Below are 23,472 nucleotides of genomic sequence, written 5' to 3' on the forward strand. Positions count from 1 at the left end.
ATGAGTCACAAAAACACCTTCATCTGTGCCCTGTAACCTTAAATACTAGTGTGCTGCTTGACCTTTTATTGTAATCCTTGGGGCCACGTTACCATTTTAATCTAGATAAGATACTGGTTTTTACAATGCTCACATGCTCTTCATCTCATTTGCTGTTCAGCACCATGTGAGCGATCTCAGCTGGTATAGTCACAGGGCCAGATGGGATTTTGAGAGTTCACTTGCTCAACTTTGTATGAAACATTTAATAGAGTGCCTAGCATAAAGTTGTCCAGTCAGTATTTGTTGAATATGTAAGTCTGTTTTATCACATTTTGTACTTCATCATGGTGGAGCCTTGAGTATCATTTCCGATATACATTTGGAAAGTTTAAAAAAGCATCATAAGAATAACTTGAAAACTAAGCATCTAAATCCTATTTCAGCAATAAAGAACAGGACAGTGGTAGATTATCTGCTAATACAGACTCCTTGTTAGAAGAGAAAGCTGCCATGTTTGAATGTTGATTGTAAGAATTGTCCCAGTCTGCCGCTGGAAAACTGGAATTTCATGGAATCAGGAGGTTCTGTGCACACCTCCTTATCATTGGTTCCAAGAGTGAATGACCTCCCTGCTAGGGTGAGCCCTGAGGAGCCAGTTTAAGCATTGTGTTCTTTGAAATAATGAGTTTAAGGCTAGCAAATACTCATTTTTCGAGGAATTTCACCGTAAGTCAAAATCAAATCATGTAAAGTTTACAACTTTGAAACAACTTTTCCTTCTCATGGGAATTACAGACTTTTAGGTATTCCCATAGTGGAGATATATCTTTTCTGCTTTATCAAGGTGTATGATTTTTGTTAGCCAAATAACTGGTCAGTTCCTGTTGCTGACCCTTTAGAATTTTAGAGTCTTAATTAATTACTATAGTATCCTATCTATTGGAGACTCTAAGGACATAATTTTGTGTTTTTTGCCTCCCAAGAAAATGCAATGGAGGTAAATTTAGAAAATTAACAACCATCTGGACATTATGAAGGAACAGACCTCCTTGTGCCTACACTTAACAATGGCAATTAAGAGGTATAGTAGCCATAGTGGAGTATAGCTAAGACGGCAAGTTTTGTTTTGTTTTTAATTGTCTTCAAGGTACCTGTTACTATGTACAGAAAAAGTCCCCCCCCCCATATATCAATGTTTTAAGTTATCTTGCATTACTATTTCCTAAAAGCAAGTAAACATCTTATAATTAAAATATTCTTTTGTTCATTCATTGGCCAGGGCCAGGTATTAAACACCTATTCTGTTGTAGGAAATAAATCATGATATCCCCCCTTCCCAAAGAGCATACAATTTTAAGAGGAAAAATGAGATTTATGTTAACAAGCTACAATAAAGGGCAGTATGTAATAAGTGCCATAGGTGTCATTCAAAACATAAAGTGAAAAATACCACAATTATTGTGTATATATAAAGTATTTTCCCATCTCTTAACTCTAGCTGTGGATAGGAAGGGTAAATCCTATTAACCTCAACTGGAAACTTTCTGGCACAGAGAAGGTAAATCTTAACATTCCTACAGATGGGGGCATATCCTAGGTTAGAATCAAAGCTTCCTAATTCTTATTCTTGGTTCTTCTAAATCAAAGCATATACGCACGCCTGCGTTTCACATAGTAATTTATTTCTTGAACCATGGACTTTTCCAATTATTTAACAAACAGTCGCTAAGAACCTACTGTGTGCCTAGCACAGTGCTAGGTGGCTAACCAATAAACTGGAGGTAATGTTTGCTTTATTCTCTTATTCAGGAATTTTACTGTAAACTATTGGAAGAAGCAAACCGAGGCTCATTTCCAGCAGAGATGGTGAATAAAATCTTTTCAAATATTTCATCAATAAATGCCTTCCATAGTAAATTCCTATTGCCAGAGCTGGAGAAACGAATGCAAGAATGGTAAGAGGAGTAGACAGCAAATGATGTGTCAAAGACAGTCATACAAGATGCTGTGTTTTTCAGCTATTAAATTGAAATACAAATGCCACACAACAGCTGTAGCTAGACAGCTGTGCTAAACTAATGCATTAAAGACCACTAATAGAAGTTGTGGTACATTTTCAGCTTTGATGAAAAACATTTCATGTCTACTTTCCAAACTATCTTTTGACTTATGAAGACAAGATATCGGGTAATCTGGACCTTCAAGAATTCTATAGCATCTTTTTTTGCTATGCCATTCCTAAACCCCCTTTAAAAAGTTGCTTTCAGTGTTACAGCAAGGTGGATCTGCTAAAGCACAGGGTGTGTGTAGAAAGTGATTCTACTTCATCTGGAGTCCTATTAATTTGCTCATTCTATGCACAATCTTAATGACCTATTTCTATATTTAATGTAGGGAAACTACTCCTAGAATTGGAGACATCCTTCAGAAATTGGCGCCATTCCTTAAGATGTATGGAGAATATGTGAAGGGATTTGATAATGCAATGGAATTGGTTAAAAACATGACAGAACGTAGTCCCCAGTTCAAAGCGGTGGTTGAAGAAATTCAGGTAAATAAGACTCTTTTGTTCAAGTCTGTAAGTTAATTTTTTCATACGGATCATATGGTCTTCTAGATCTAAAAGTGACATCCAGAGATCTTTCTGAGATACCTAAAATCTGTTCTACTCCGAATTTCTATTCTTGGCAGAGTAAGAAAGTTCCACAAAGTTAAAATATGTATTGAGCATGGGCCACATACTAAGCAGTAAATTCTCCGTTTGCTGAGACCAGCATTGACTGGCTTTATCAGTGTCTGCATAAATTTACAAAGGGAGTTCCCACGCAGGTCTGTGCTTCTCTTGCATCCTTTCAGAGGTTGAAATGTTAGAAGGAATATAAATAAATATAAAACATGATTACTATAAACCCTGAGATTTTGGAAACTATTGTTTTTATTTGTCACTTTGTATCCTGATTTTCTTCTGTTTCACCAAACTTGGATAATTTTCCATTTGATTCTCTAATCATTATCTATCTTATTCTTTGATGCAATTGAAAAGGAATATTTTAGATCACTTGAGATTCTTGGGGTGGGGATTCTGTTGCTCCTTGACTGCCACCTTTTGTGTTATATAAATATTTTTATTGTACTATTTTAATTCCTCTGTTTTTTAAACTATTTTTTGAGTTATTTTTCTAGTGGCTGCTCTTAAGATTACAATATTCATCTTAATTTATCATGGTGCACTTCAGATTATACTAACCTTAACTCTAATAAAATAGACTTTGCACTCATGTAGTTTTGTTCCCTCCTCCATGCTCTGTGCTATTAGCGTCCTGTATATCAGTGGTCCTTGGCCTTTTTGGCACCAGGGACCATTTTCATGGAAGACAATTTTTCCACAGACTGGGGAAGTGAGGGATGGTTTCAGGATGATTCAAGCCCATTACATTTATTGTGCACTTTATTTCTATTATTATTACATTGTAATGTATAATGAAATAATTATACAACTCACTATAGGTTGGGGACCCCTGATATATATTACATTTTTATATGATTTAAATCCAGCAATACAGTGTTGGATGGTTGTTTTATACAATTTTAAGTCTTTTAAAAAATTATGGGAGAATATGAGGAAAAAATGTATCCATGAGTATATTTTATATTAACCCATGTATCTGCCATTTCCTTTCAGCATAGAAGTTATTGTTTCTTATGAAGTACGTTGGCTAGCAACTACCCTTGTTTTTTCTTCACTTTTGAATGATAGTTTTGCTGGATATAGAATTCCTGGTTGATAGCTTTCTTCCCCCAGCACTTTGAATATGTCATTCTTCAGATGAGAAGTCAGCCATTCATTGTGTTGGAACTTCCCTGCCTGTGATGAGTTGTTCTCTTGCTGCTTTCAAGACTTTCTCTTTGTTTTTGGCTTTCAACAGTCTGAATGTGATGGTCTAGTTGTTGACTGTTTGTATTTCTATTAATATTATAGTACTTAAGTTTGGTTGAGCTTCTAGCATTTGTAGATCTGAGTATTTTCTTTTATCATTTTGAGAAATTTTCAGCCATTTCTTCAAATATTTTGTCTTTTGTTCTTTGTCCTCTTTTTTTAACTGCCATTACACAAATTTGGTATTCTTGATGCTACCCACAAGTTTCTGGGACTGTTCATTTTCCTTCAATCTTTATTCTTCCTATTCTTCAGATTGTATAATTTCTATTAATGTTTCTGTACTTTCTCTGATTCTTCTGTCTTCTTGGATCTGCTTTTGAACCCCTGTAGTGAATTTTTCATTTCAGTTATTAAACTTTTCAACTCCATAATTTCTATTTGGTTCTTTTTTTTATTATTATGTCTGTCTCCTTGAAACTGCAATTGTGCATTCATTGTTTTCCTTGAATTCTTCTAGCATTATTTCATTTCTTTGGGCATATTTATAATAGCTACATTGAAGTCTTTGCTACATCCAACATTGGAGGACACTCAAGAGACGATTTCTATTGATTGCCCTTTTTCTTAATTATAGGTCATACTTTATTGTGTCTTTGAATGCTTCATAATTTTTTGCTGAATATTGTGCATTTTAGATAGTCTATTATAGCCACTCTGGATTCTGATTTCCCCCACTGAAAGTGGTTGTGATTAAGTTGTTTCTTTGTTTAGTTACTTGCTTGGACTAAATCTGTAAAATCTCTCTCTCCTCTGGTGTACAGTCACTGATGTCTCCACTTAATTTTTTTTTTTTTTTTTTAATATTCTTGTGTTCATTTGTGAACCTGGCTTTCTAGGGATTGCCCAAGTCCGCTGGGCCGGCACTTTCACATCTCCCATCCCCATGTGTACAGCCTCAGGGCAGCCCAGGAGAGTGTGCTGGCTTGCGCCCTCTCTGGTCTCAGCTGATCATTCACACAGCTTTAACCAGCAATATGATTATCCCTCCCACAACCACAGGGCTAGGAGAGCCCTTGTCTTTCCCCACTCATCTACCTCAGAGATCTTCACTTCTACTGATGGTGTGGCTGGGTGTGCGCATTGCCCAGCCCTGCAAATTGAATGAGCCCGTTAGCCTCAGCAGAGAAGCTGCCAGGACTCACAGCCTGCACCTCCCTGGCAGAACCTTCCTAGTGACTGAGCTGGGGGAGAGAAGGGAGTAGCCCTGGGCTAGAATGCCACAGAATCTCACTGTTCTTGTCCAAAGTTCAACAGTTTTTAAAGCTTAAACATATTTCAGATTGTTGATGCCTTTGATCAATTTCTAAAATGCCGAAATGGTTGTTTTGTCAATTTTATCCAGCTTTATAGTCACTTTTCGGTGGTTGGGGGGAGGTATTGCCAGTCTCCTTACTCGGCCATCGCCAGAAATCCTGCCCCATCCCCTTCACTCCCTTTGTTAACATTCTTTTCTATCGTGATTAAGCACTCAAGTACCTTTTTGAACATTGCCAATACTAAAATGTGGGGAGAGCACGAGGTTTGTCTTCCACAGTCTCCCTTCTCTTCATACCCTCAGTGATGTCCTATTTTCCCACACCTTTAACCGTCATGCCAGACAGGTGCCTCTAGGGGCAGTGTTTCTATTCTAGTCCTCTGCCCCTAAACCCCAGTTAAACATGGCCGAGTGCTGTTTACACAATTCTGTGTGAACGTCTTGTCAAAACAAAGTCAACATGTTTTATTTCTATCTTTAACTTTTAAGCATTTATCATGTGAATTTTTGTGCCTTGCACAGAGTACATAATAATTCTAATATGCAGTTTATTAGATGACACCATCGTTTTCTCATTCACCAGAGCTTGATTTGTTACTTTTCTTCATTCTCTACATGTATTCATTTTCCTGTGAGATAATGTATTCAAGGTCCTTAGTGTAGTGCTTGTTGCATAGTAAATGCTCATTAAATCATAGTGGCGCTGATGGTAGTTATTGTTATTTTATCAAATTCTAAATTCTGTCTCTGCAATGTCTGTTTTCTCCATATTATAAGAAAATGACATGGGCTGTAAAAAGAGTGGTCAGTTGGGAATCAGCTAACCTAGTTTAGAATTCTAATCTGCTACTTATAGTCGCTTGACCTTAGAAAACGCTCCTAATTTCTCTGAGCCACAGTTTCTTCATGTAGAAATTTTGGAAATCAGTAATATTTTCCTGGATATATATTAAGTTTGTTGGGGGAAATCAAATGAGATAATTAAATTTGTAAAATTATTTGTCTTACACTTTTTTCAGGAAAGCTATTAATTCCCTCAGTGTTCATGCGAGTTTCAGGTGCTTATTACTTTCTTATTAATACTAGTCGACACTAATATTAATAACTTCCAAACTATTTTCCTCAAATCCCCCTAAAGCCACAATGCAGTAGGTTAATCTAAAAGAGCTTCAGATCTAATGATGTCACTCCCTTGCACAAAAACCTACATTATCAGATGAAGCAAATCTAAACTCAGGCTCTAAAGATTCTTGACATTATTACTTTGTATCACCCTTTCTTCCTCATCCCCTACTTCCCTACACTTACCCTATTTGGCAAAACACCCAAACCGCCCCCTTTTATTGAACGTGTTTCATGCTCCATTGCCTTGGGCCTATTCGCTCAGGTTTGTCTTCCTGGACTTGCTTCCTAGTCATTCTCACTTCCCTTCCCACCAAAGCCTGCACTCGTCAGATGTTGTATTCAATGTTCCCTTCTCTGTGCAGCCTTTAGTTATTTGTTTGCTTTAAATGCAAACATCATGTCTTAATGTAACTTTTATACTATGCAGTGCCGTGATCCTGGCATGAGTTCATTAAATATTTTAATGAGATTTCTGCTTTGTTTAATATGAACAAGAACATATTTTTTCTTCTCTTATGTTAACAGCTTACCGAAAGCAAGTGATACAGACCTACTATTGCCCTAAGAAATGGAGTTCTATTTACAGAGTTTGGTTTCTAATGAAGAAGAATGCCTTGACCTAATAATGAAAAATGAAAATTTCCTGACAGATAAGATGCCCAGATCTTGCCATTTTTCTATATGAATTCTTTTTTAAATTCAGAGGAAATGACATTTATGACAGCCTTATTATGAAATACTTTCTGTTGAATCCAAAGTCATTTAATATAGTTTTGCTTAGTGAACCTCATTAAATAGGCGCGTCTTTTGAAAATCTCTGTAGAGTGATTTAATAATGTGACTTCACAAACCCTTATGGTGACTAATCGAAATGATTGCCAGCAATCGGGAATTTTCTTTAATGTTACAAGCGTACGGGGTGTTTTCAAATGCATATTCTCAGGCTCTTTCTCCAAAGATTGTGATTTCATAGGTTGTAGTGGGGTTCAGAAATCTGCATTTTTAAAAGAATACCAAATATATCTAATGCAGGTGATGCTTAACTGTATTTTGTGGAAAGTATTGCCCTTAATGAAAGTTCTGTATTAGAGTGAGTTTTTAGACTGACCTTTTTTTTTTAAATGTTTCTTTTAAAACCTTTCTCATTACAGAAACAGAAAGTCTGTGGGAGCTTAACTTTGCAGCATCACATGCTAGAACCTGTTCAGCGGATTCCCCGGTATGAGCTGCTCCTGAAGGACTACCTAAGGAAACTGCCGTCCGACTCCCCAGACTGGAATGATGCTAAAAGTAAATGCTTCCTCCTCCTCCCCATTATTGGATAATCAGTTGGCAAGCAGCCTCGTGATTCCAAAGCGAGATGTGTCTTATGGCTACTGTAGTCAAATATCGCTGTCAGAAAATAGTCTCATTGGAAATTGTTATCAGCACCTTGGTTAGGCAAGCCACTTTTCAGCCAAAATCGAAAGTTTAGAGCAATGCAAATCACATTTCTCATGTTGGTTTCACTTTAATCACTAGCTCCAAAATATAAAACTATAGTCTTAGAGACATCTGGAATAGCAAAACACAATTACCTTCTCACAGGAAGAATACAGCCATTCAGAATTACAAGTGCTGCAGTTTAATTAGATAGTTGATGCATACCAAGAAAGTGAAGGTGACATTTACTGTGTAAAAATAACCTAAATAAAGTTGGCTCCACCTACCCTAAGACATAGGTGCTTTTTACTGTTTGATAACATTTTCTCCAAGAAAACTTCATTACAATTCTGTTAGATACCTTTTATTTTCTCATTATATTATAATGAAAGGGTTTGTTTTTTAATGCTTATGAGTGTCAGCATTTTAGTTTTCTTATGCACTTTTAAAAATCCATTGACTGTAATGTAAAGGGATGAATGAAAATTTAAGAAATAGAAACGGCTTGTGGCTGGGCATGGTGGCTCATGCCTGCAATCCCAGCACTCTGAGAGGCCAAGATAGGAGAATTGCTTGAACCCAGAACTTTGAAACCAGCCTGGGTAACACAGTGAGACCCCCATTTCTACAAATAAATTTTTAAAAAAAGAAATGGCTTGATTTTCAACAAGTAGTAACAATACTGGCATATAGTCTTAAAACATTGCTACTTTCCCTTATACTTTCTTATCTTCTATTATAAGTGAATCTTGGTCAGAGTTGAGGAACACAAAACATTATCTCTGGTCTTGGAACCTGAGTCTTTGGTTGAATACTAGCCGTCTAATATGTTTTTTCCACTATCCAGTGACTCAGTGACCACAGAAACTTCTCTTCTTCCCTTTCTCCTTCTACAGCTTAGAATGAACCTGACTTGCCATCTGCCCCTAGCCTCCCACTTCCTAGGAACTCTGCCTCAACCCACGTGTCCACCAGCTGGCCTGGGTGCTGGTGGGCATGGAGGTGGGAAACAGCATTGCTCTTCCTCCGCCTCATCCCTTGAGAATGGCCCCAGCCCATCTTACTTTGTCGCCCTCTATCCTGGATCCTGTATCAAGTGCACAGAATTGTTCAAATCAGAATAGTTCTCTAAAATGTAAATAAAAATTCAGTGTTTCTATACCCAAAGACTTTGCCTTCCCCCAAGATGCCTGTGTCAAAAATGAAAAAGTTGGTGACCTAGTAGGGCATTTTATTACTCTCTTTGATTTCCCATTGCTACTTACACTAAAATTCTAAGGAAATCACAGACGGGCTTTTAGTGCCCTAAAAGTAGAGGGGAAAGCAACAAAAGTGCATTCTGTTCAGCAGTGCAGAGAAGACAGAAAGTGTAGTCCAGAACAGGCCAGTATGCACAAGACCAAAAAGAAAAGAAGAAAACAAGACCTGTTTAGGGCTGAGCGGTACTCCCTGGGGTTGGTCCAGCAGAAGGCCTCGGCTTCTGCAGCTCTTCACCAGCAGCTCCTGCCACTCCTTTGATGTCCGTAGCAAGGGTTCCCATTCCCGTGTCTCAGTGCCGTCTGCCCCAGCAACAAAACCCTCCAACACTGGCTTCAGAAGATTCCTTGATCTAGGCTAGAACTGAGTGCATTTTCCTAAAGAAAGTCGGTTATGTTGAGTGGTTAATTTGCTCATAAAACTAGTAAAATACTTACTGCTAACTTGTTTTAGACCTTTGAATCAGAAGACCCGGGTTTAAATCTGGCCCCACAGTATCATAGCGGGATGTGTAAGAATTGGTACTTTTATGAAAGTGTCTGGCAAAGTACCTTGGATCAAAGTTAGTATGCACGGTAAATGCTTGTTAATTTTGAAGGTTCATTATAATAAGGCCAGTTAAGTCTGTGAGCCTAATCGTCGTATCTGACCTTTTATAAGGAAATACCCTTTAAGTTCCAAATAATCTGCTTACGAATGAACTTTTGAAAGTATCCGGTTTGTAAATGCTAATTGCCATTAATTTTGTAGTGTCATTGGTCTCAAGTTTCTTATTTTAGTGTGTTAAGTTATTGAGCTTTATAGTAGCACAGGAAGGACAAGGAATATTTATTTACTTTTCTTTTTTTCCCATTTAGAATCGCTTGAAATTATTTCTACAGCAGCAAGCCATTCTAATAGTGCAATAAGAAAAATGGTAAGTGGTTTTCAGAGGAGACAGGAACCCTCTGGTTAGACAGTTGGCAGTAATACAGCCCAATACTATCTATAGTTTTGGACGAAAGTAAATTGAAATAGGTAAACAAAAAAGAATATTTATAAAACGTTCAGTGTTATCTCGAATAATCCTCTCCCCTCTTCTCTGAGAAGTTTTGACTTGCTGATAAGTGATGCATTTTATACCAAAATGTATGCTCACTCTTAAAACCTTCTGAGTTGTATAGATTTTAGTGAAGGTCATAGCATTACTAAAGCCACTAAGTTGAAACCTTCTTATATTTGATCTTGCTGTGTTTTGTTTTAATTTCCTAGGAGAACCTAAAGAAACTCTTAGAGATTTATGAAATGTTGGGAGAAGAAGAAGACATTGTGAACCCTTCAAATGAACTAATAAAAGAAGGACAGATCCTCAAACTAGCTGCTCGGAACACATCAGCACAAGAACGCTACCTTTTCTTAGTGAGTAGTATAGTGTCAGCAAGTAACATAAGAATAATTCATAAAAATTATTGCATACATATTGGAAAGGTAGGATATTTGCTTACCAAAGCAATGAAATCTAACGTGGTTTAATCAGCACTGCCAGGATTCCGTAAAAGGGAATGTTCTAAGTAACTGAAGTAATACTTTTCTGTAATTTTTCTGTATACTTAATGGGTGTGGTTTACTTCAGCAACACACAGTGAAGACAATTTGACTTGACATATGTGTGGGATATGATGTACTTTTGAAATCCTTCGTTTGCTGGTTTCAAATTTTTCCTTTCATTCTTACAGGTGGGTACCATTCCCTGGATATTTCATTGGCATACTATTAATAGTTCCTGAAAATTCTCCTCTTAATCCTCTTTAAGTCACTATTTTTTTATCTCTCTAGGTTAAAAAAAATACATAGACAAGGTTATAAGACTTGTGTCTAAGATATCCATAGGAAAAGTTAGCTACATAGTTCTTTTTCACTGCAGTCAGTCCTTGGTCCCTTCCTTCACTTCCTGGAAATGACAATTAGTCTGGGATTTATCTCAAATGTAAGAGCTCTCCCTGCAACATCCAGGCCATTATTTTTTTTTTTTTTTTTTTAGTATCTGTCCACATGACCTTTATTCTTTGTTACCTAATGAATTTCAGTTCCTTTCTATAATAAGATGATAAGAATCATATTTATAGCTAGCGTTGACAGAGTAAGCCAACATTGACTAATGAGTTCAATAAATGTGAGCTGCTGTTATGATTGTTACTAAAGGCAAGGAAACAAAGACACATCGGTAAAGAGGCTGCCTAGTGACTAGCTCAGAATGTTATTCACGTCTTTTTCAGCCATAGCTGGAGTTGTCATTTAGAGCTTAGGTTTTTGTTGTCTATTTCCAGCCTCCCAAGAAAGGAAAATTTATAGAAACTAATTGTCATGCAGAGGGGTATTCAGTGTCTCTCAGTCATTTTTTAAAAGCACATTTGGTTACCATATGACCCAGTAGTTCTACTCCAAGTTTTGTATAACTCAAGAAAATTAAAAACATGTCCACACACAAACTTGGACATCCTTGTCCATAGAAGCATTATTTGTAATAGCCAAAAAGTAGAAACCACCTAAATATCCATCAGCTGATGAATGGGTAAATAAGATGTGGTATAGCCATACACTGGAATGTTATATATCAATAAAAAGAAATAAAATACTGATTCATGTACATGAGTGAAGCTTGAAAACATTGTGTCAAGAGAATGAAGCCAGTCACAAAAGGCCACATCCTGTACGATTCCATTTACATGAAATGCCCAGAATAGGTAAATGCATAGAGACAGGATGTAATCAGTGGCTGCCTAGGGCTGTTGGGGAGGAGGAAATGGGTACAAGGTTTCATAATATGTTTTGGAATTATTTGAGCTAAACAGAAATGTTTTATCATTCACAGTTTGTACAGTGAGCCAAATAGAAAACAAGGGTGTCAGGGTTCCAAGTTCTTTTCAGAGATCTGTTGTAAAATATAGGTTTTATTGCTCGGGTGTGGCAAGGCCAACAGATCAGGAGACAATTGCCATTGAAAAGACAGATCCCAAGAGGCGGGCATGCCATGCCATGAAGGGGGAGGGCAGCAGGGGACATGCAGAAAATGTGAGCAAGAGCCTTCATCATGGTTTCCACAGGAAGGAATGGGAGAGATAGGTAGCAGGCTTAGGACTGGCTGCTTGGATATTTCTCTAGGCCCTGGGGTGATTAGGGCAGGGAAATAATGGTCCCAAAGAGTAAGAGCTGGATAAAGGAGGCGGTTGGGAGGTGGGCTCTGGATTGGTTGGTTTCCACATGAAAGGTGAGTCCTTTACTATCCCTAAGAATTAGGTACTCCTGGGAGGGGCAGTCTCTTCAGTGTCAGCAAGGCCTTAAGGTGTCAAAGCATCAAACATGCAAAATAAAAAGATGTGCTTAATACACTCTTCTGGGCAAAATCCCTGGGAGTCAGTGTCTTCCCTCTGTCTTTACCTATTAGGTGCATGGGTGACTCTCCTTTTCCTCTCTCCCTCATTAGTGTTACATTCTCTGTAGTTAAACTTTTAGCTCTGTGTCTAACCAATTGCCTTGGTTTAATTTTCACATTTGGGAATTATTTTGGAAATAATTTCATATCTTGATGTGAGCCAAATTAAGCAGCTCTTGGGAGGGCAGATGGTGAAGAGCCCTTGGTGGGGAACATGACAGCTGGTGACTTTGAGGAAAAGACTCATCTTTTCCAGTTACTTTAAGCTATGGAGCATATCGAGCCATCGCCTGCCAGGAGAATGGGGTCACGTGGCAGGCGTGTTAGGAAGGTCACATTCATCTTTTGAAGACCCATCTTAGAAACATTTCCAGTATAGCGTTCATTCTTTTAATCCACCCTCTCCAGTACTGTACCTGTCACAGAATCTCTTCTCTTGCCAGCACACTTCTATTCCCAGGGAGAATCTTGTTCTTTTATATGTAGAAACTTCAGAAGTACCATTTTTCTTTTCTGTTCTCTCTAGAAAGAAAATGAGGGCTACCTTTCTATTTCCTACTCTTGGGATAGTACGTTTATGTGAAAAGGCAAATTATATTTAGAATCTGACTTCCAATTTCCAGTGATCTTCATGTGTTTGTATATTTGCTTGCCTCCACACAGTACTTTTTCCCTTTTTTAAATTAATATGGGGTACTGTCTTGGTCCATTTTGTGCTGCTATAATGGAATACCTGAGCTGAGTAATTTATAAAGAACAGAGATTTATTTCTTACGGTTCTGGACGCGGGGAAGTCCAAGGTTGAGGGGCTGGAATCTGGTTGAGGATGGTCTTCCTGTATCATCCCATGGCAGAAGGCATCACTTGGCGAGAGAGCAAGAAATTGAATTCACAGCCTGAAGCACTTTTGTAGCAGGCATTAATCCATTCATGGATTAGTGGAGCCTCTCACCTAAACACCTCCCATTAGGCTACACTTCCCAACACTTGCATTAAGGATTAAGTTTCCAACACATGATTTTTCTGGAACACATTCAAACCATACTCTGTTTACTAAGATATTCTGTTAACTAAATAAACACATCTGACATCTGAACTTTTTTTTTAATCACCAAATTATCCCATAGAATGACCCGAGTTTTTATTTTTAGCCTGTCGGAGTTCTATTCCTTATTTCCTTGTAGCTTGATAGATTCAGATTTTTTTCCCCCTTACTTAAACTTTGAACACAGACCAGGCTCTGGAAATTTTCTCCAACAATATACTACTACCTTTTAAAATAAATTTTAAATAAAGTTGTCACTGCTGAGAACATGATATTGAATTATTTCGGTCAAATAAGTATATTTTAAGACACTTAAATACTTAAAGAGCATTGGAGATCAAGAAAAGGGACTCTCCCTACATTTTCAGTAAGGTTGAGATTTGCTTCTAGGTTTTGTCACAACCAAGGACTTGTACAAATTGCCTCTCCAGTGTGAGACTGCTTTACCGATCACTACTTCTGAGCTGTGGGTGTGGAAGAAAAGGGAATCTTCTGCACTGAAAGGGAAATTTGATATACTTCATGCTATAGTTGCTATAACTTCTTTCAGTATTAGGGGAAACCCAGAGAGAATTAATTCTCTTTGTGAAAGGTGATGGTGGCTTTTGTTATAGGACCAAGGCTCACAGAGGGAACAAGACTTAGCTACCTGATTTCTTCACATATATGGTGTCACCTTTGTAAGCAAATTTTCAAATCCTGCACAAATTCTCACTTTCACCTGGACAAAGAAGAAAAGGATATTTGTTGACTAGCATTAGATAGTGATCAGAATTGTGTAAGATTACTGTCTAGTTATTGACAATTTAGAACATGAAGTTCCACTTAGAATATAATATAGGGAATGTAGTCCTGAGAGCAAGAAAGGGAAAGAGAAACATACACATTTGTAAGATAATCTGTCATCTTATATGAGCATAACTACCAAAAACAAATGCTAAGAACCTTCATATTCATAGACTTGTGTTTCTATAAAATAATATGACTTTGCTGAACTTTATAAAGCCAACTGGAGCACAAGTATCAGATAACTCAGAAATGTAATGCCATAACAGTACATTTGTCACTCTGTGTGCAGAAACAATTTGGTTATTGTTGATGTCTTGAAAGTGTGAGCTCTATCCTTATGGAGGTAGCTTTGCAGCTCCTGTAGCATGTACAGCCTTGACCAAATCTCCTCCTGAGAAGGCCTTGACAGAAGAGGGAAAGAAATGTTAACACGAAGAGTTAGCAAGCAAGCTGGTGCCTTAATCAAACTATGGTATGGATGGTGATGAGAAGCTTTCAGAGTTTTTCCAAATCTCTAGAATCTGTGTGCTACAATGAGGCTGTGATTGCCACACTTAAATCCAGTGGACAGTTAATGATAAAGGCGTAGGTTCTTTTCTATGAATAGAAATATAAATGTGAAATGTGATACTGGATATATCTAAAATACATGCAGGCTTTTATTTCTACATTCTCCAGTGTGGAACTGAAACGTATGACACTGGTTACAGGAAGTTACAAAATAATATATGAGAAACAACTGGTGAGGCATTGACTTTCAGAATGAATGCAATAGGCTGTGTCGCATAAACATGTTGGAATGTTTTATACACCCATCGATGTTTCTTGTTGTCATGGCAGTGTTAAGCCAAACAGAGGGCTAGCAGGAGGAGTCTAGACTTAAATCCCAAAAGAGAATAAAATGAGAAGACATGTTGAATTTGGGCACTTAGTATGTGCAAAGCACTATTCTAAACACTTCACGTTTGCTTCCTCATTTATTCTCAGCAACTCGTGACTTTCACAGGTAATGATCTTGAGGCATGAGTATTTACACAGCTCATAAGCTGTAGGGTGGAGGCCTGAATGCTCAGTCTGGCCTCAGAGTCTACACTACCATATAGCACTCAGCTGAAATCTCACTTAAAGTAAAATCTTAGAGAAAATTTGAAAAATTAACAAATTGATAAACCTTGCTGAAGCAAGTAAAATCCAAATTGTATTGAATTTAGAGCACATGCTGTTAGGATAGTAAATTTTAAAAGATAATTTTTTTTTTTTTTTACTCCTTAATTGCTCTCGTCTTAGAAAAATATATGTAACCCTAGAAACAACCTAAGAAACAACAAATATAAAATAGGAAGATAAGAATGGACCTTCTCTAAGGAATCTTAGAGATTAGATTAACTCAAATTAACTCAAATATTTAGAGTTTCATTTCTTTGCATGTTTTAACATATTCAAAATGGAACGAAATGCTTTCACAAAGTCATTGAAAGTGAGATTGTATCATGTCAGCTGTCCAACATATTTTTCATCGTCCTGTTTAGCAAGGCCTATTATTGACTAGAAATGAGGCACTGTGCATAATTTGATTCAGTTTCAAAATAATGTTATTCATTTTTAAAGTAGATTTTATAAAGAATAAGGCTCTATCTTTAAAGGCCTTGATAAAACTGATGGCTTTTCAGTAAATTCATATGTAATAAATTCTTAAGCAAAATTCAAGGATTCATTATACAGTTGTGGAGCATTGTGTGATCGAGTATAAAATAGGGATCTTGGCCATGCGACTTACTTTTTGTTGTTGTTGTTGTTATTGTTGTTTTTGTTGTTTTGAGACAGTCTCACTGTGTTGCCCGGGTAGAGTGCCATGGCGTCAGCCTAGCTCACAGCAACCTCAAACTCCTTGGGCTTAAGCAATCCTTCTGCCTCAGCCTCCTGATCAGCTGGGACTACAGGCATGTGCTACCATGCCCGGCTAATTTTTTCTGTATATATTTTTAGTTGTCCATATAATTTCTTTCTATTTTTAGTAGAGACGGGGTCTCGCTCTTGCTCAGGCTGGTCTCGAACTCCTGACCTTGAGCGATCCACCCGCCTCGGCCTCCCAGAGTGCTAGGATTACAGGCGTGAGCCACCCCGCCTGGCCGAGACTTACTTTTTAGTGGAGTTTAGTGTCTAAACCCCACGTTCTAATAAAATTGAATTAATAAATTGGCTGTTTTAAAAAAAGTTAACATTAAACACTCTAAAAAATGACTGCTAAATATTAATATTTTCTTCTAACAATTATTTGAGACTTGCCCTCTAAGACATAACATTTAGAAATTCTGTTGTATAAGGGCTTTAACTTACAAAGTTAAGAACTTAAGTTCCTAATACATAGAAGATCCTTAATTGTTACTGAATTTATTGAACTAATTTACATAAATCAATAATACAAAATGATGATTTACATAAGTGTCAATAAATGATTTATGAGCCATGAAAGAGAAATATATTTTTAAAAATTTAAAAATATGATTTTTTGGCCGGGCGCGGTGGCTCGCGCCTGTAATCCTAGCACTCTGGGAGGCCGAGGTGGGCGGATCGTTTGAGCTCAGGAGTTCGAGACCAGCCTGAGCAAGAGCGAGACCCCATCTCTACTAAAAATAGAAAGAAATTATATGGACAGCTAAAAATATATATAGAAAAAATTAGCCGGGCATGGTGGTGCATGCCTGTAGTCCCAGCTACTCGGGAGGCTGAGACAGGAGGATCGCTTGAGCTCAGGAGTTTGAGGTTGCTGTGAGCTAGGCTGACGCCACGGCACTCACTCTAGCCTGGGCAACAGAGTGAGACTCTGTCTCAAAAAAAAAAAATAAATAAATAAAAATATGATTTTTTGATATAAGCATAAAATGTTAAGGTAGTAGTAAATAATTTTGCTCATGCAGGAAGTGTACCATATCCCTAGATATTTCTTAGGATTTCTGTGCAGGAATACTTTTAAAATTGATCACTTTTCATTATTTTCCTGTTTATTGATGTGTGTTCTGCCTCCTTGCAGTTCAACAACATGTTACTGTACTGTGTGCCCAGATTCAGCTTGGTGGGCTCTAAATTTACAGTTCGAACAAGGGTTGGCATCGATGGGATGAAAATTGTAGAGACTCACAACGAAGAATATCCACATACTTTCCAGGTATCTGGGAAGGAGAGAACATTGGAACTCCAGGCCAGGTAAGAGAGCCATTCCTATCACACAGTTTTCCAAAAACATCAGAATGAATCATAGGACAGAATGGTTCTGAGGGTTTTTCCCATATGAATGCTACAGATCTCCGGGAATCTGGTTGGATATAAATGGAGAACTGTGAGCTCTTGAAAGGCAGGAATCATGTCTTCCTCTCTCTCGATTCTTCCACAGTGCCTGAGACAATAGTTTGTGGACAATAAGCATTCAGTAAGTTGATTGCCTCTTCCAAAATACAGGGTCCTCAGAGGATGAAGTTGTTGCAATCAAGCCAGAATCTTTAGACTTGCAGGAAAAAGTTCTCTCCTAATCTATTTTCCTTGCATCTCTCCTTTTGGTGCACAAATGTTTGTTGATGCTTATTCTTCCATGTTATACTATGAATCCTTCAGAGGCTCTGCATTCTTGGGCCTGTGGGCATTTGAGAGAAGTCTTCATAGGAGGCAGGGTGGCAAAGGTAATGCTTCTCTGGCCACAGGTGGAGGATACATGAAGGGAGCCATTTGGGGTTCAGGTGGCCTCTGGCACCCAGGACTTCTGGGAAGTATGGCTCTTGTTACATGTTTTACTGAGTGGGAGAGAAAGGGCTGGCTAACAACATTCCCTTAACTGTAACCATGTTTGGGGGTGGAGAGGGAGAGACACGAGAACCATTGCAGTAGATCACAGCTCCCTCATGCATGAACCTCTGGAAGACAGGATGCTGTCAGGTTCTGAATATCTGCTTTAGAAGACAGTCATGCATTTATCATGCAAAGCCCCACATGGTGAAAATTTAGATACTCCAGGAGGTCACACAGATCAGAGGGTTAAGTACCAATTTCAGCTCTAATCAGTGTTGCTATCCTAGAATCCATGGAGAGATAGACTCCTTCTGTTCCTTTGCACCAGTAGCATGTGGTTCTGGCTGCTCAGGTGAATTCATTCTGGACATTTGTACTTAGTAAATGCCTAAGGGCTTCAACTTCAGACTTTGAAAAGAGAATAAAACATTTTAACAGGAATCTGTGCCCGGGGAGTTCGGAAACTGTTCAGTTTACATTTATGGGAAGGTATGGCAGGCTGGGAAAGTTTAAAGAGACAGCCAGTTCTTTGGTTTCCTACAGAGAATATATACTGAACCTCCCATAACTTAGGGTATAGCCAAGGGACTGCTTTGAAGATTAGCAGATAGCATTTCAAGCTTGAGTTAAGAAGGTGACAGACTTGGCTTTGAAGGTAATGGTTTTCCTACCTTATCATGGTGGGCTTTGGGCCCCAGCCCCTCAAACCCAAGGGAAGAATGTATGATTTTGTGCTGAAGGCTGCTGGCATGAGTCCTCCCTGCATGGTTGATTCACTAAGTTATTGACCCCGCAACAGGGAACACTCATCAATAGTTTTGATCATCATAGGAGTCTTCATTGCAGGAATGAAGTGCTGAAATTTCAGCATACTTCCAAATCTGCAAGCTCAAGAGATGTGTGCAACAGCAGGGGAGATATTTCTAAGATTTCTTGGTTTGCTTAAACAGAGACTTAAGTCCTCCATTAATGGGTTAGGCTATTTTCTCTGTAGGATGGGGCTGACTAGTGAGCAATTTTCCTAAGTCTAGATAATCATCACTTCATAACATTCCAATACACAGTATTGGGATACATTCCAATCAGTATTGGAAACATGGCATTCTTCCTTAAATCTCTTACTCCCCTAATCTCATTGCTCTAGTTACATTTATGACTATATGGTGATATTGAAGATCTGAATTAAGTGATTACTTTCCATCTAGTCTATGATGGTTCTCTCAAGAATGGAGACAAACATTGGAGTTCCAAGAAAGTCACAGTGTCACAGGGATTATGTGGAACCAAAAATTGGGTGTGTATTTGGAGATGATTAAAGAGTGTTTGTTTCTGAAGCCAACTAGGAAAAAAGGATTCGTTTTTCTTGCTAAGGTATGTGTCAGCCTCAAGACTGACCTCTTACATTTGTGCTGCTTCTTACACACTGAAAAGGATAAAAAGTATTCTGTTTTATATGCAGAATGCTATTATGGTTCTCTATTTCTAAGTGGAAATTAAAATCTAGTAGTAAGTATATTAAAGAGTAAAAAAAAAAAAAAAAAACAACCTGCCATAACTAAAAAAGTAAAACAAAAAGCATTAAAGACTTGTCAGGTTTCTTTCCATCTGAGAGGGTAAAAGCAGCTAGCAAATAACCATGCTCCAAGGGCAACAGAGCCAGAAGGGCAAGGCACTGCAAAGCAGTATGGAGACAATTTTTTTTAATGGGCAAGATTGAAGCCCCCGGTGGACAATAAGTAGAAGCTTCCACTTGACAGGCACGGATTCCAGTGGCATTCCTGGCACACAATGGTGCTCAGGAATCAATTTGCTGGAAAGGTGGTTTTTGTCACAGGAACAAACCTCTGACCAATCTCATGCATATTTCATACCTATGGGAATGAGGCAGGTGACATTCAGGCCCTGCCTACCAAACACATGCAAACAGGCAGACCCCTCTCCTTGATACTTGTCAAAATCCTTCAATTTGGAGATCTTACCCAGTTCATAGTCTACCAACAGGGATTTTTCAAATATGGTATATGACAGAAGCTGTCTATGTAAGGAAATAAAATTTGCCTTAACACAAAAAAGAGAACTTGATCACAGTCAAGGAAATTTTTTCCCTGAGGAGAATTACTAATCACTGGGGTACATTAATCTGTGAAAAACCCCCTTTCTGCAGCATTTAAAATTTTTATATGCTTTGCTTTATCTATAATAGGTTAGGTATGGTATTGCTTGAGGCCTCCTAGGAATAGGAAAATAAAATTGTTTATCAAAGGAAATGTTAAATAGCTCCCTAAGGCTTTACAGAGTTATTTTAGATTCTCAAGGATAATCATCTCTTCTAAGATGAGCTGTATTTAGTTGCTTTTAATAGCCTTCATGTGTTTTAGAAAATTGGAAGATTAGCTGCTATATATCCAGTATAATGCTAGATATACAGAGTCGCCTGATATATGGAGAACCAGATTGTGGTTATTAAACTTATGTCAGGGCATTATATTAATAGAAGCTAAACTTGACTCTCCCCATCAGCATTTATGTGTACCAGAGTCAGTGTATAGTTTGAACCTCTGTTTGAGAATTTATTTGTTCATTTGCCAGAAATTCTATTTAATTTTGATTGTAATTTCTTCCAGGACATCCCTGAATTTTCCAAAAAGTTGGAACAACTATAAAGCATAGTTTTACTCACCAGGTGTAATTCATTAATGTTCTCTGTATTCACTTTAATTTTGTTTTGTTTTAGTTCTGAGCAAGACAAAGAAGAATGGATCAAGGTAAGCCTGATTTCTATTTTAATTCTTTTGGTAACCTTTCTGTGTGTACACAAATGTGTACATATTGGTGTGTTTGTTTAATATACAGTCATTAGAACAAATTCATTTTTGAAGGTGATTCCTATCATAGATATTTGTTTGGTAAAGTGTATCTATTAATTTGCAGGTGAAATTTTAATATGTGCTTTGTATTTAACTTTTAGGCCCTTCAAGAGACCATTGATGCTTTTCATCAAAGGCATGAAACCTTCAGAAATGCAATTGCAAAAGATAATGACATTCACTCCGAGGTTTCTGTAAGTTGAATTAAATTCTTAACTTTAAGCCCTTTTATCTCTTTGCAGTTGCAGAATAGCTATCTAATCATTTTGTTATCCAGCCTTTTTCCTGTACAATGTCAGAACTGGCTGTTTAGCCAGAATCTCATTCCTTCTTAAATGACTGCAATAGTTGAGTGCCTTTTCACACTGCTTAAACTCCTATGAACCTTTTATTTCTTTTCCTTGAGTTTCAAAATGTGGTTTGAACAAAGTTGTTAAAGTGCTTTTAAATAAATAACAATAAAAGAGAAGTAATTTTTTTCTATTAAAATGAATCAATCTTTCCTTTTTAGACTGCTGAGCTAGGGAAAAGAGCCCCAAGGTGGATCCGAGATAATGAAGTGACAATGTGTATGAAATGCAAAGAATCTTTCAATGCACTGACACGAAGGAGACATCATTGTCGAGCATGTGGACATGTGAGTGAGATTTCTTGATCGTTAAGGTTGCTAGTAACTGTATAATAGGTAAAAGCATGAACTTGGAAAAAGACAAAAAAAAAATCCTATAAGAAATCACATAATAAACTTACTTTGGTGCCAACTTTGTGCAAAGCACTGTGTTGGGCCCTGTAGAAAAAATGATAAACAAAATGATCCCTGGCTTCACGGAGTTTACATTGTAATGGAGAAAACAGATAAATAAGAATTTAATTTAAAGTAGATGGAATAAGAGCAATCAAGAAGTTAAAATGGAAAGTGTTGGTAATGGAGAAAGATTTGGAACCAAATCTTTTAGATAGGAAAAAAAAAAGACCTATCTGTGGGGTTAGTATTTAACCTGATGCCGAAAAGGTGAGAAAGAGCTAATTATATAAGAATGGAGGCAGGCTGAGCGTGGTGGCCTGATTGTGTCTAACAAGGCCTGTAATCCTAGCACTTTGCGAGCCCAAGGCAGGAGGATCTGGGAGGCCAGGAGTTTGAGACAACATAACAGGCTGAACAACATAGCAACACCCTGTCTATAAAAAATTAAAAAAGTATTAATAGTGGGGTATGGTGACATGCACCTGTAGTCCTAGTTACTTGGGAGGCTGAGGCAGGAGGATCGCTTGAGCCCAGGAATTAGAGATTGCAGTGAGCTGTGATTGTGCCACTGCACTCCAGTCTGGGCAACAGGGTAAAAACCCTGTCTCAAAAAATATATATATCATTCACTAAGAAATTATATGCATTTTCATTATGTCAATGTTTATTGTGTACCTGGTGAGCAGTCTCTCCTGAAGTTTACAGCTTAGTAAGGGAGACAAACAATCAAATAATCACACAAGTATATAATTAAAAACTATAATAAGATCACACGTGGTAGCTCAGGCCTGTTATCCCCATGCTTCGGGAGGCTGAGGCAGGAGGATGGCTGGAGGCCAGGAGTTCAAGACCAGCCTGAGCAACACAGTGAGACCCAGTCTCTACAAAAAAAATTTAAAAATTAGCCAGGCATGGTGGTCCGAGCCTGTAGTCCCAGCCAATCTGGAGTCTGAGGTAGGAGGATCATTTGAGCCCAGGAGTTAGAGGCTGCAGTGAGCTATGATCATGCCACTGCACTCTAGCCTGGGTGACAGAGCAAGACCCTGTCTCTTAAAAAAATAAAACAACTGTAATTAGTGCTATGAATGATGAAAGTACAGGGAACTTTAGTGGCATAGTGACAGGAGATGTTCTCTATTCTGGAAGTATTGGAGGAGTCTCCCTTGAGGAAGTGAAATTTGAGTCAACATCGAAAGAATGAGCAAAGGTTAACTCACTGAAGCAGAAATGAGAGTTGAAGGGAGCATGGCCTTTTGGTGATGTAAGAAACCAATGTCACAGAAGACAAAGAGCCCCAGGGTAAGAAGGGCAGATTATGCAGGACCTGGTAGGCCACAATTAAGAATTGGTTCTTTACCCAAGAGCAAAGGAAGACTGAAAGATTTTAAACAGAGGAGGGAACTTATCAGACTAGCATTTTTAAAAGGGCATCTAGTTGCTGTTTGGAAAATAGCTTGGGGGGAGGGAGGATGTAAGAATGGGGACCTGGGAGCCAGTAAGACTGTTAAAAGAACTGGTCATGAGGCTAGAAAAGTAGGCCAAACTGGGGCACTGATAGTTGGACTTAGGTCAATATAAGGAAGACAGAAAAATAGATTGAAGAAATATTTAGGAGGTAAAATCAGCAAGATTTTGTAATACGGTGAATCTTCAGGGTGAGATAGAAAATGGTGCAGGGAATGACTCGTGTGTATCTGACTTTTGGGGACTGGTTAGATGACTGTGCCGTTTCCTGCAGTGGGGAGGAGTGGGTGGGATCAGGTGAGGAGAGAGCTCGGGGCAGGAAGATTGTGAGTTCAGTTTGCGAGGATATTGATGAAACACCCAGAAGTACAAAGAGTAAAGGTCTGGAC

The 23,472-nt window shown here is 38.0% G+C and overlaps 1 protein-coding gene across 4 annotated transcripts in view; it reads left to right on the forward strand.

The window, feature by feature from the left end:
- Nucleotides 1-23,472, forward strand: part of FGD4 (FYVE, RhoGEF and PH domain containing 4) — a 207,052-nt gene that overhangs the window by 173,084 nt on the left and 10,496 nt on the right. For all 4 annotated transcript variants that reach the window (XM_069490062.1, XM_069490061.1, XM_069490063.1 and 1 more), the window contains 9 exons: nucleotides 1,792-1,937; nucleotides 2,377-2,533; nucleotides 7,454-7,592; nucleotides 9,839-9,897; nucleotides 10,233-10,379; nucleotides 17,259-17,431; nucleotides 20,742-20,772; nucleotides 20,976-21,068; nucleotides 21,386-21,511. In XM_069490062.1, the coding sequence (XP_069346163.1) occupies nucleotides 1,792-1,937; nucleotides 2,377-2,533; nucleotides 7,454-7,592; nucleotides 9,839-9,897; nucleotides 10,233-10,379; nucleotides 17,259-17,431; nucleotides 20,742-20,772; nucleotides 20,976-21,068; nucleotides 21,386-21,511 (1,071 nt within the window). The remainder of the gene's footprint in view (nucleotides 1-1,791; nucleotides 1,938-2,376; nucleotides 2,534-7,453; nucleotides 7,593-9,838; nucleotides 9,898-10,232; nucleotides 10,380-17,258; nucleotides 17,432-20,741; nucleotides 20,773-20,975; nucleotides 21,069-21,385; nucleotides 21,512-23,472) is intronic.

Source organism: Eulemur rufifrons, chromosome 16, assembly GCF_041146395.1.
Source record: "Eulemur rufifrons isolate Redbay chromosome 16, OSU_ERuf_1, whole genome shotgun sequence".
Classification (NCBI taxonomy): domain Eukaryota; kingdom Metazoa; phylum Chordata; class Mammalia; order Primates; family Lemuridae; genus Eulemur; species Eulemur rufifrons.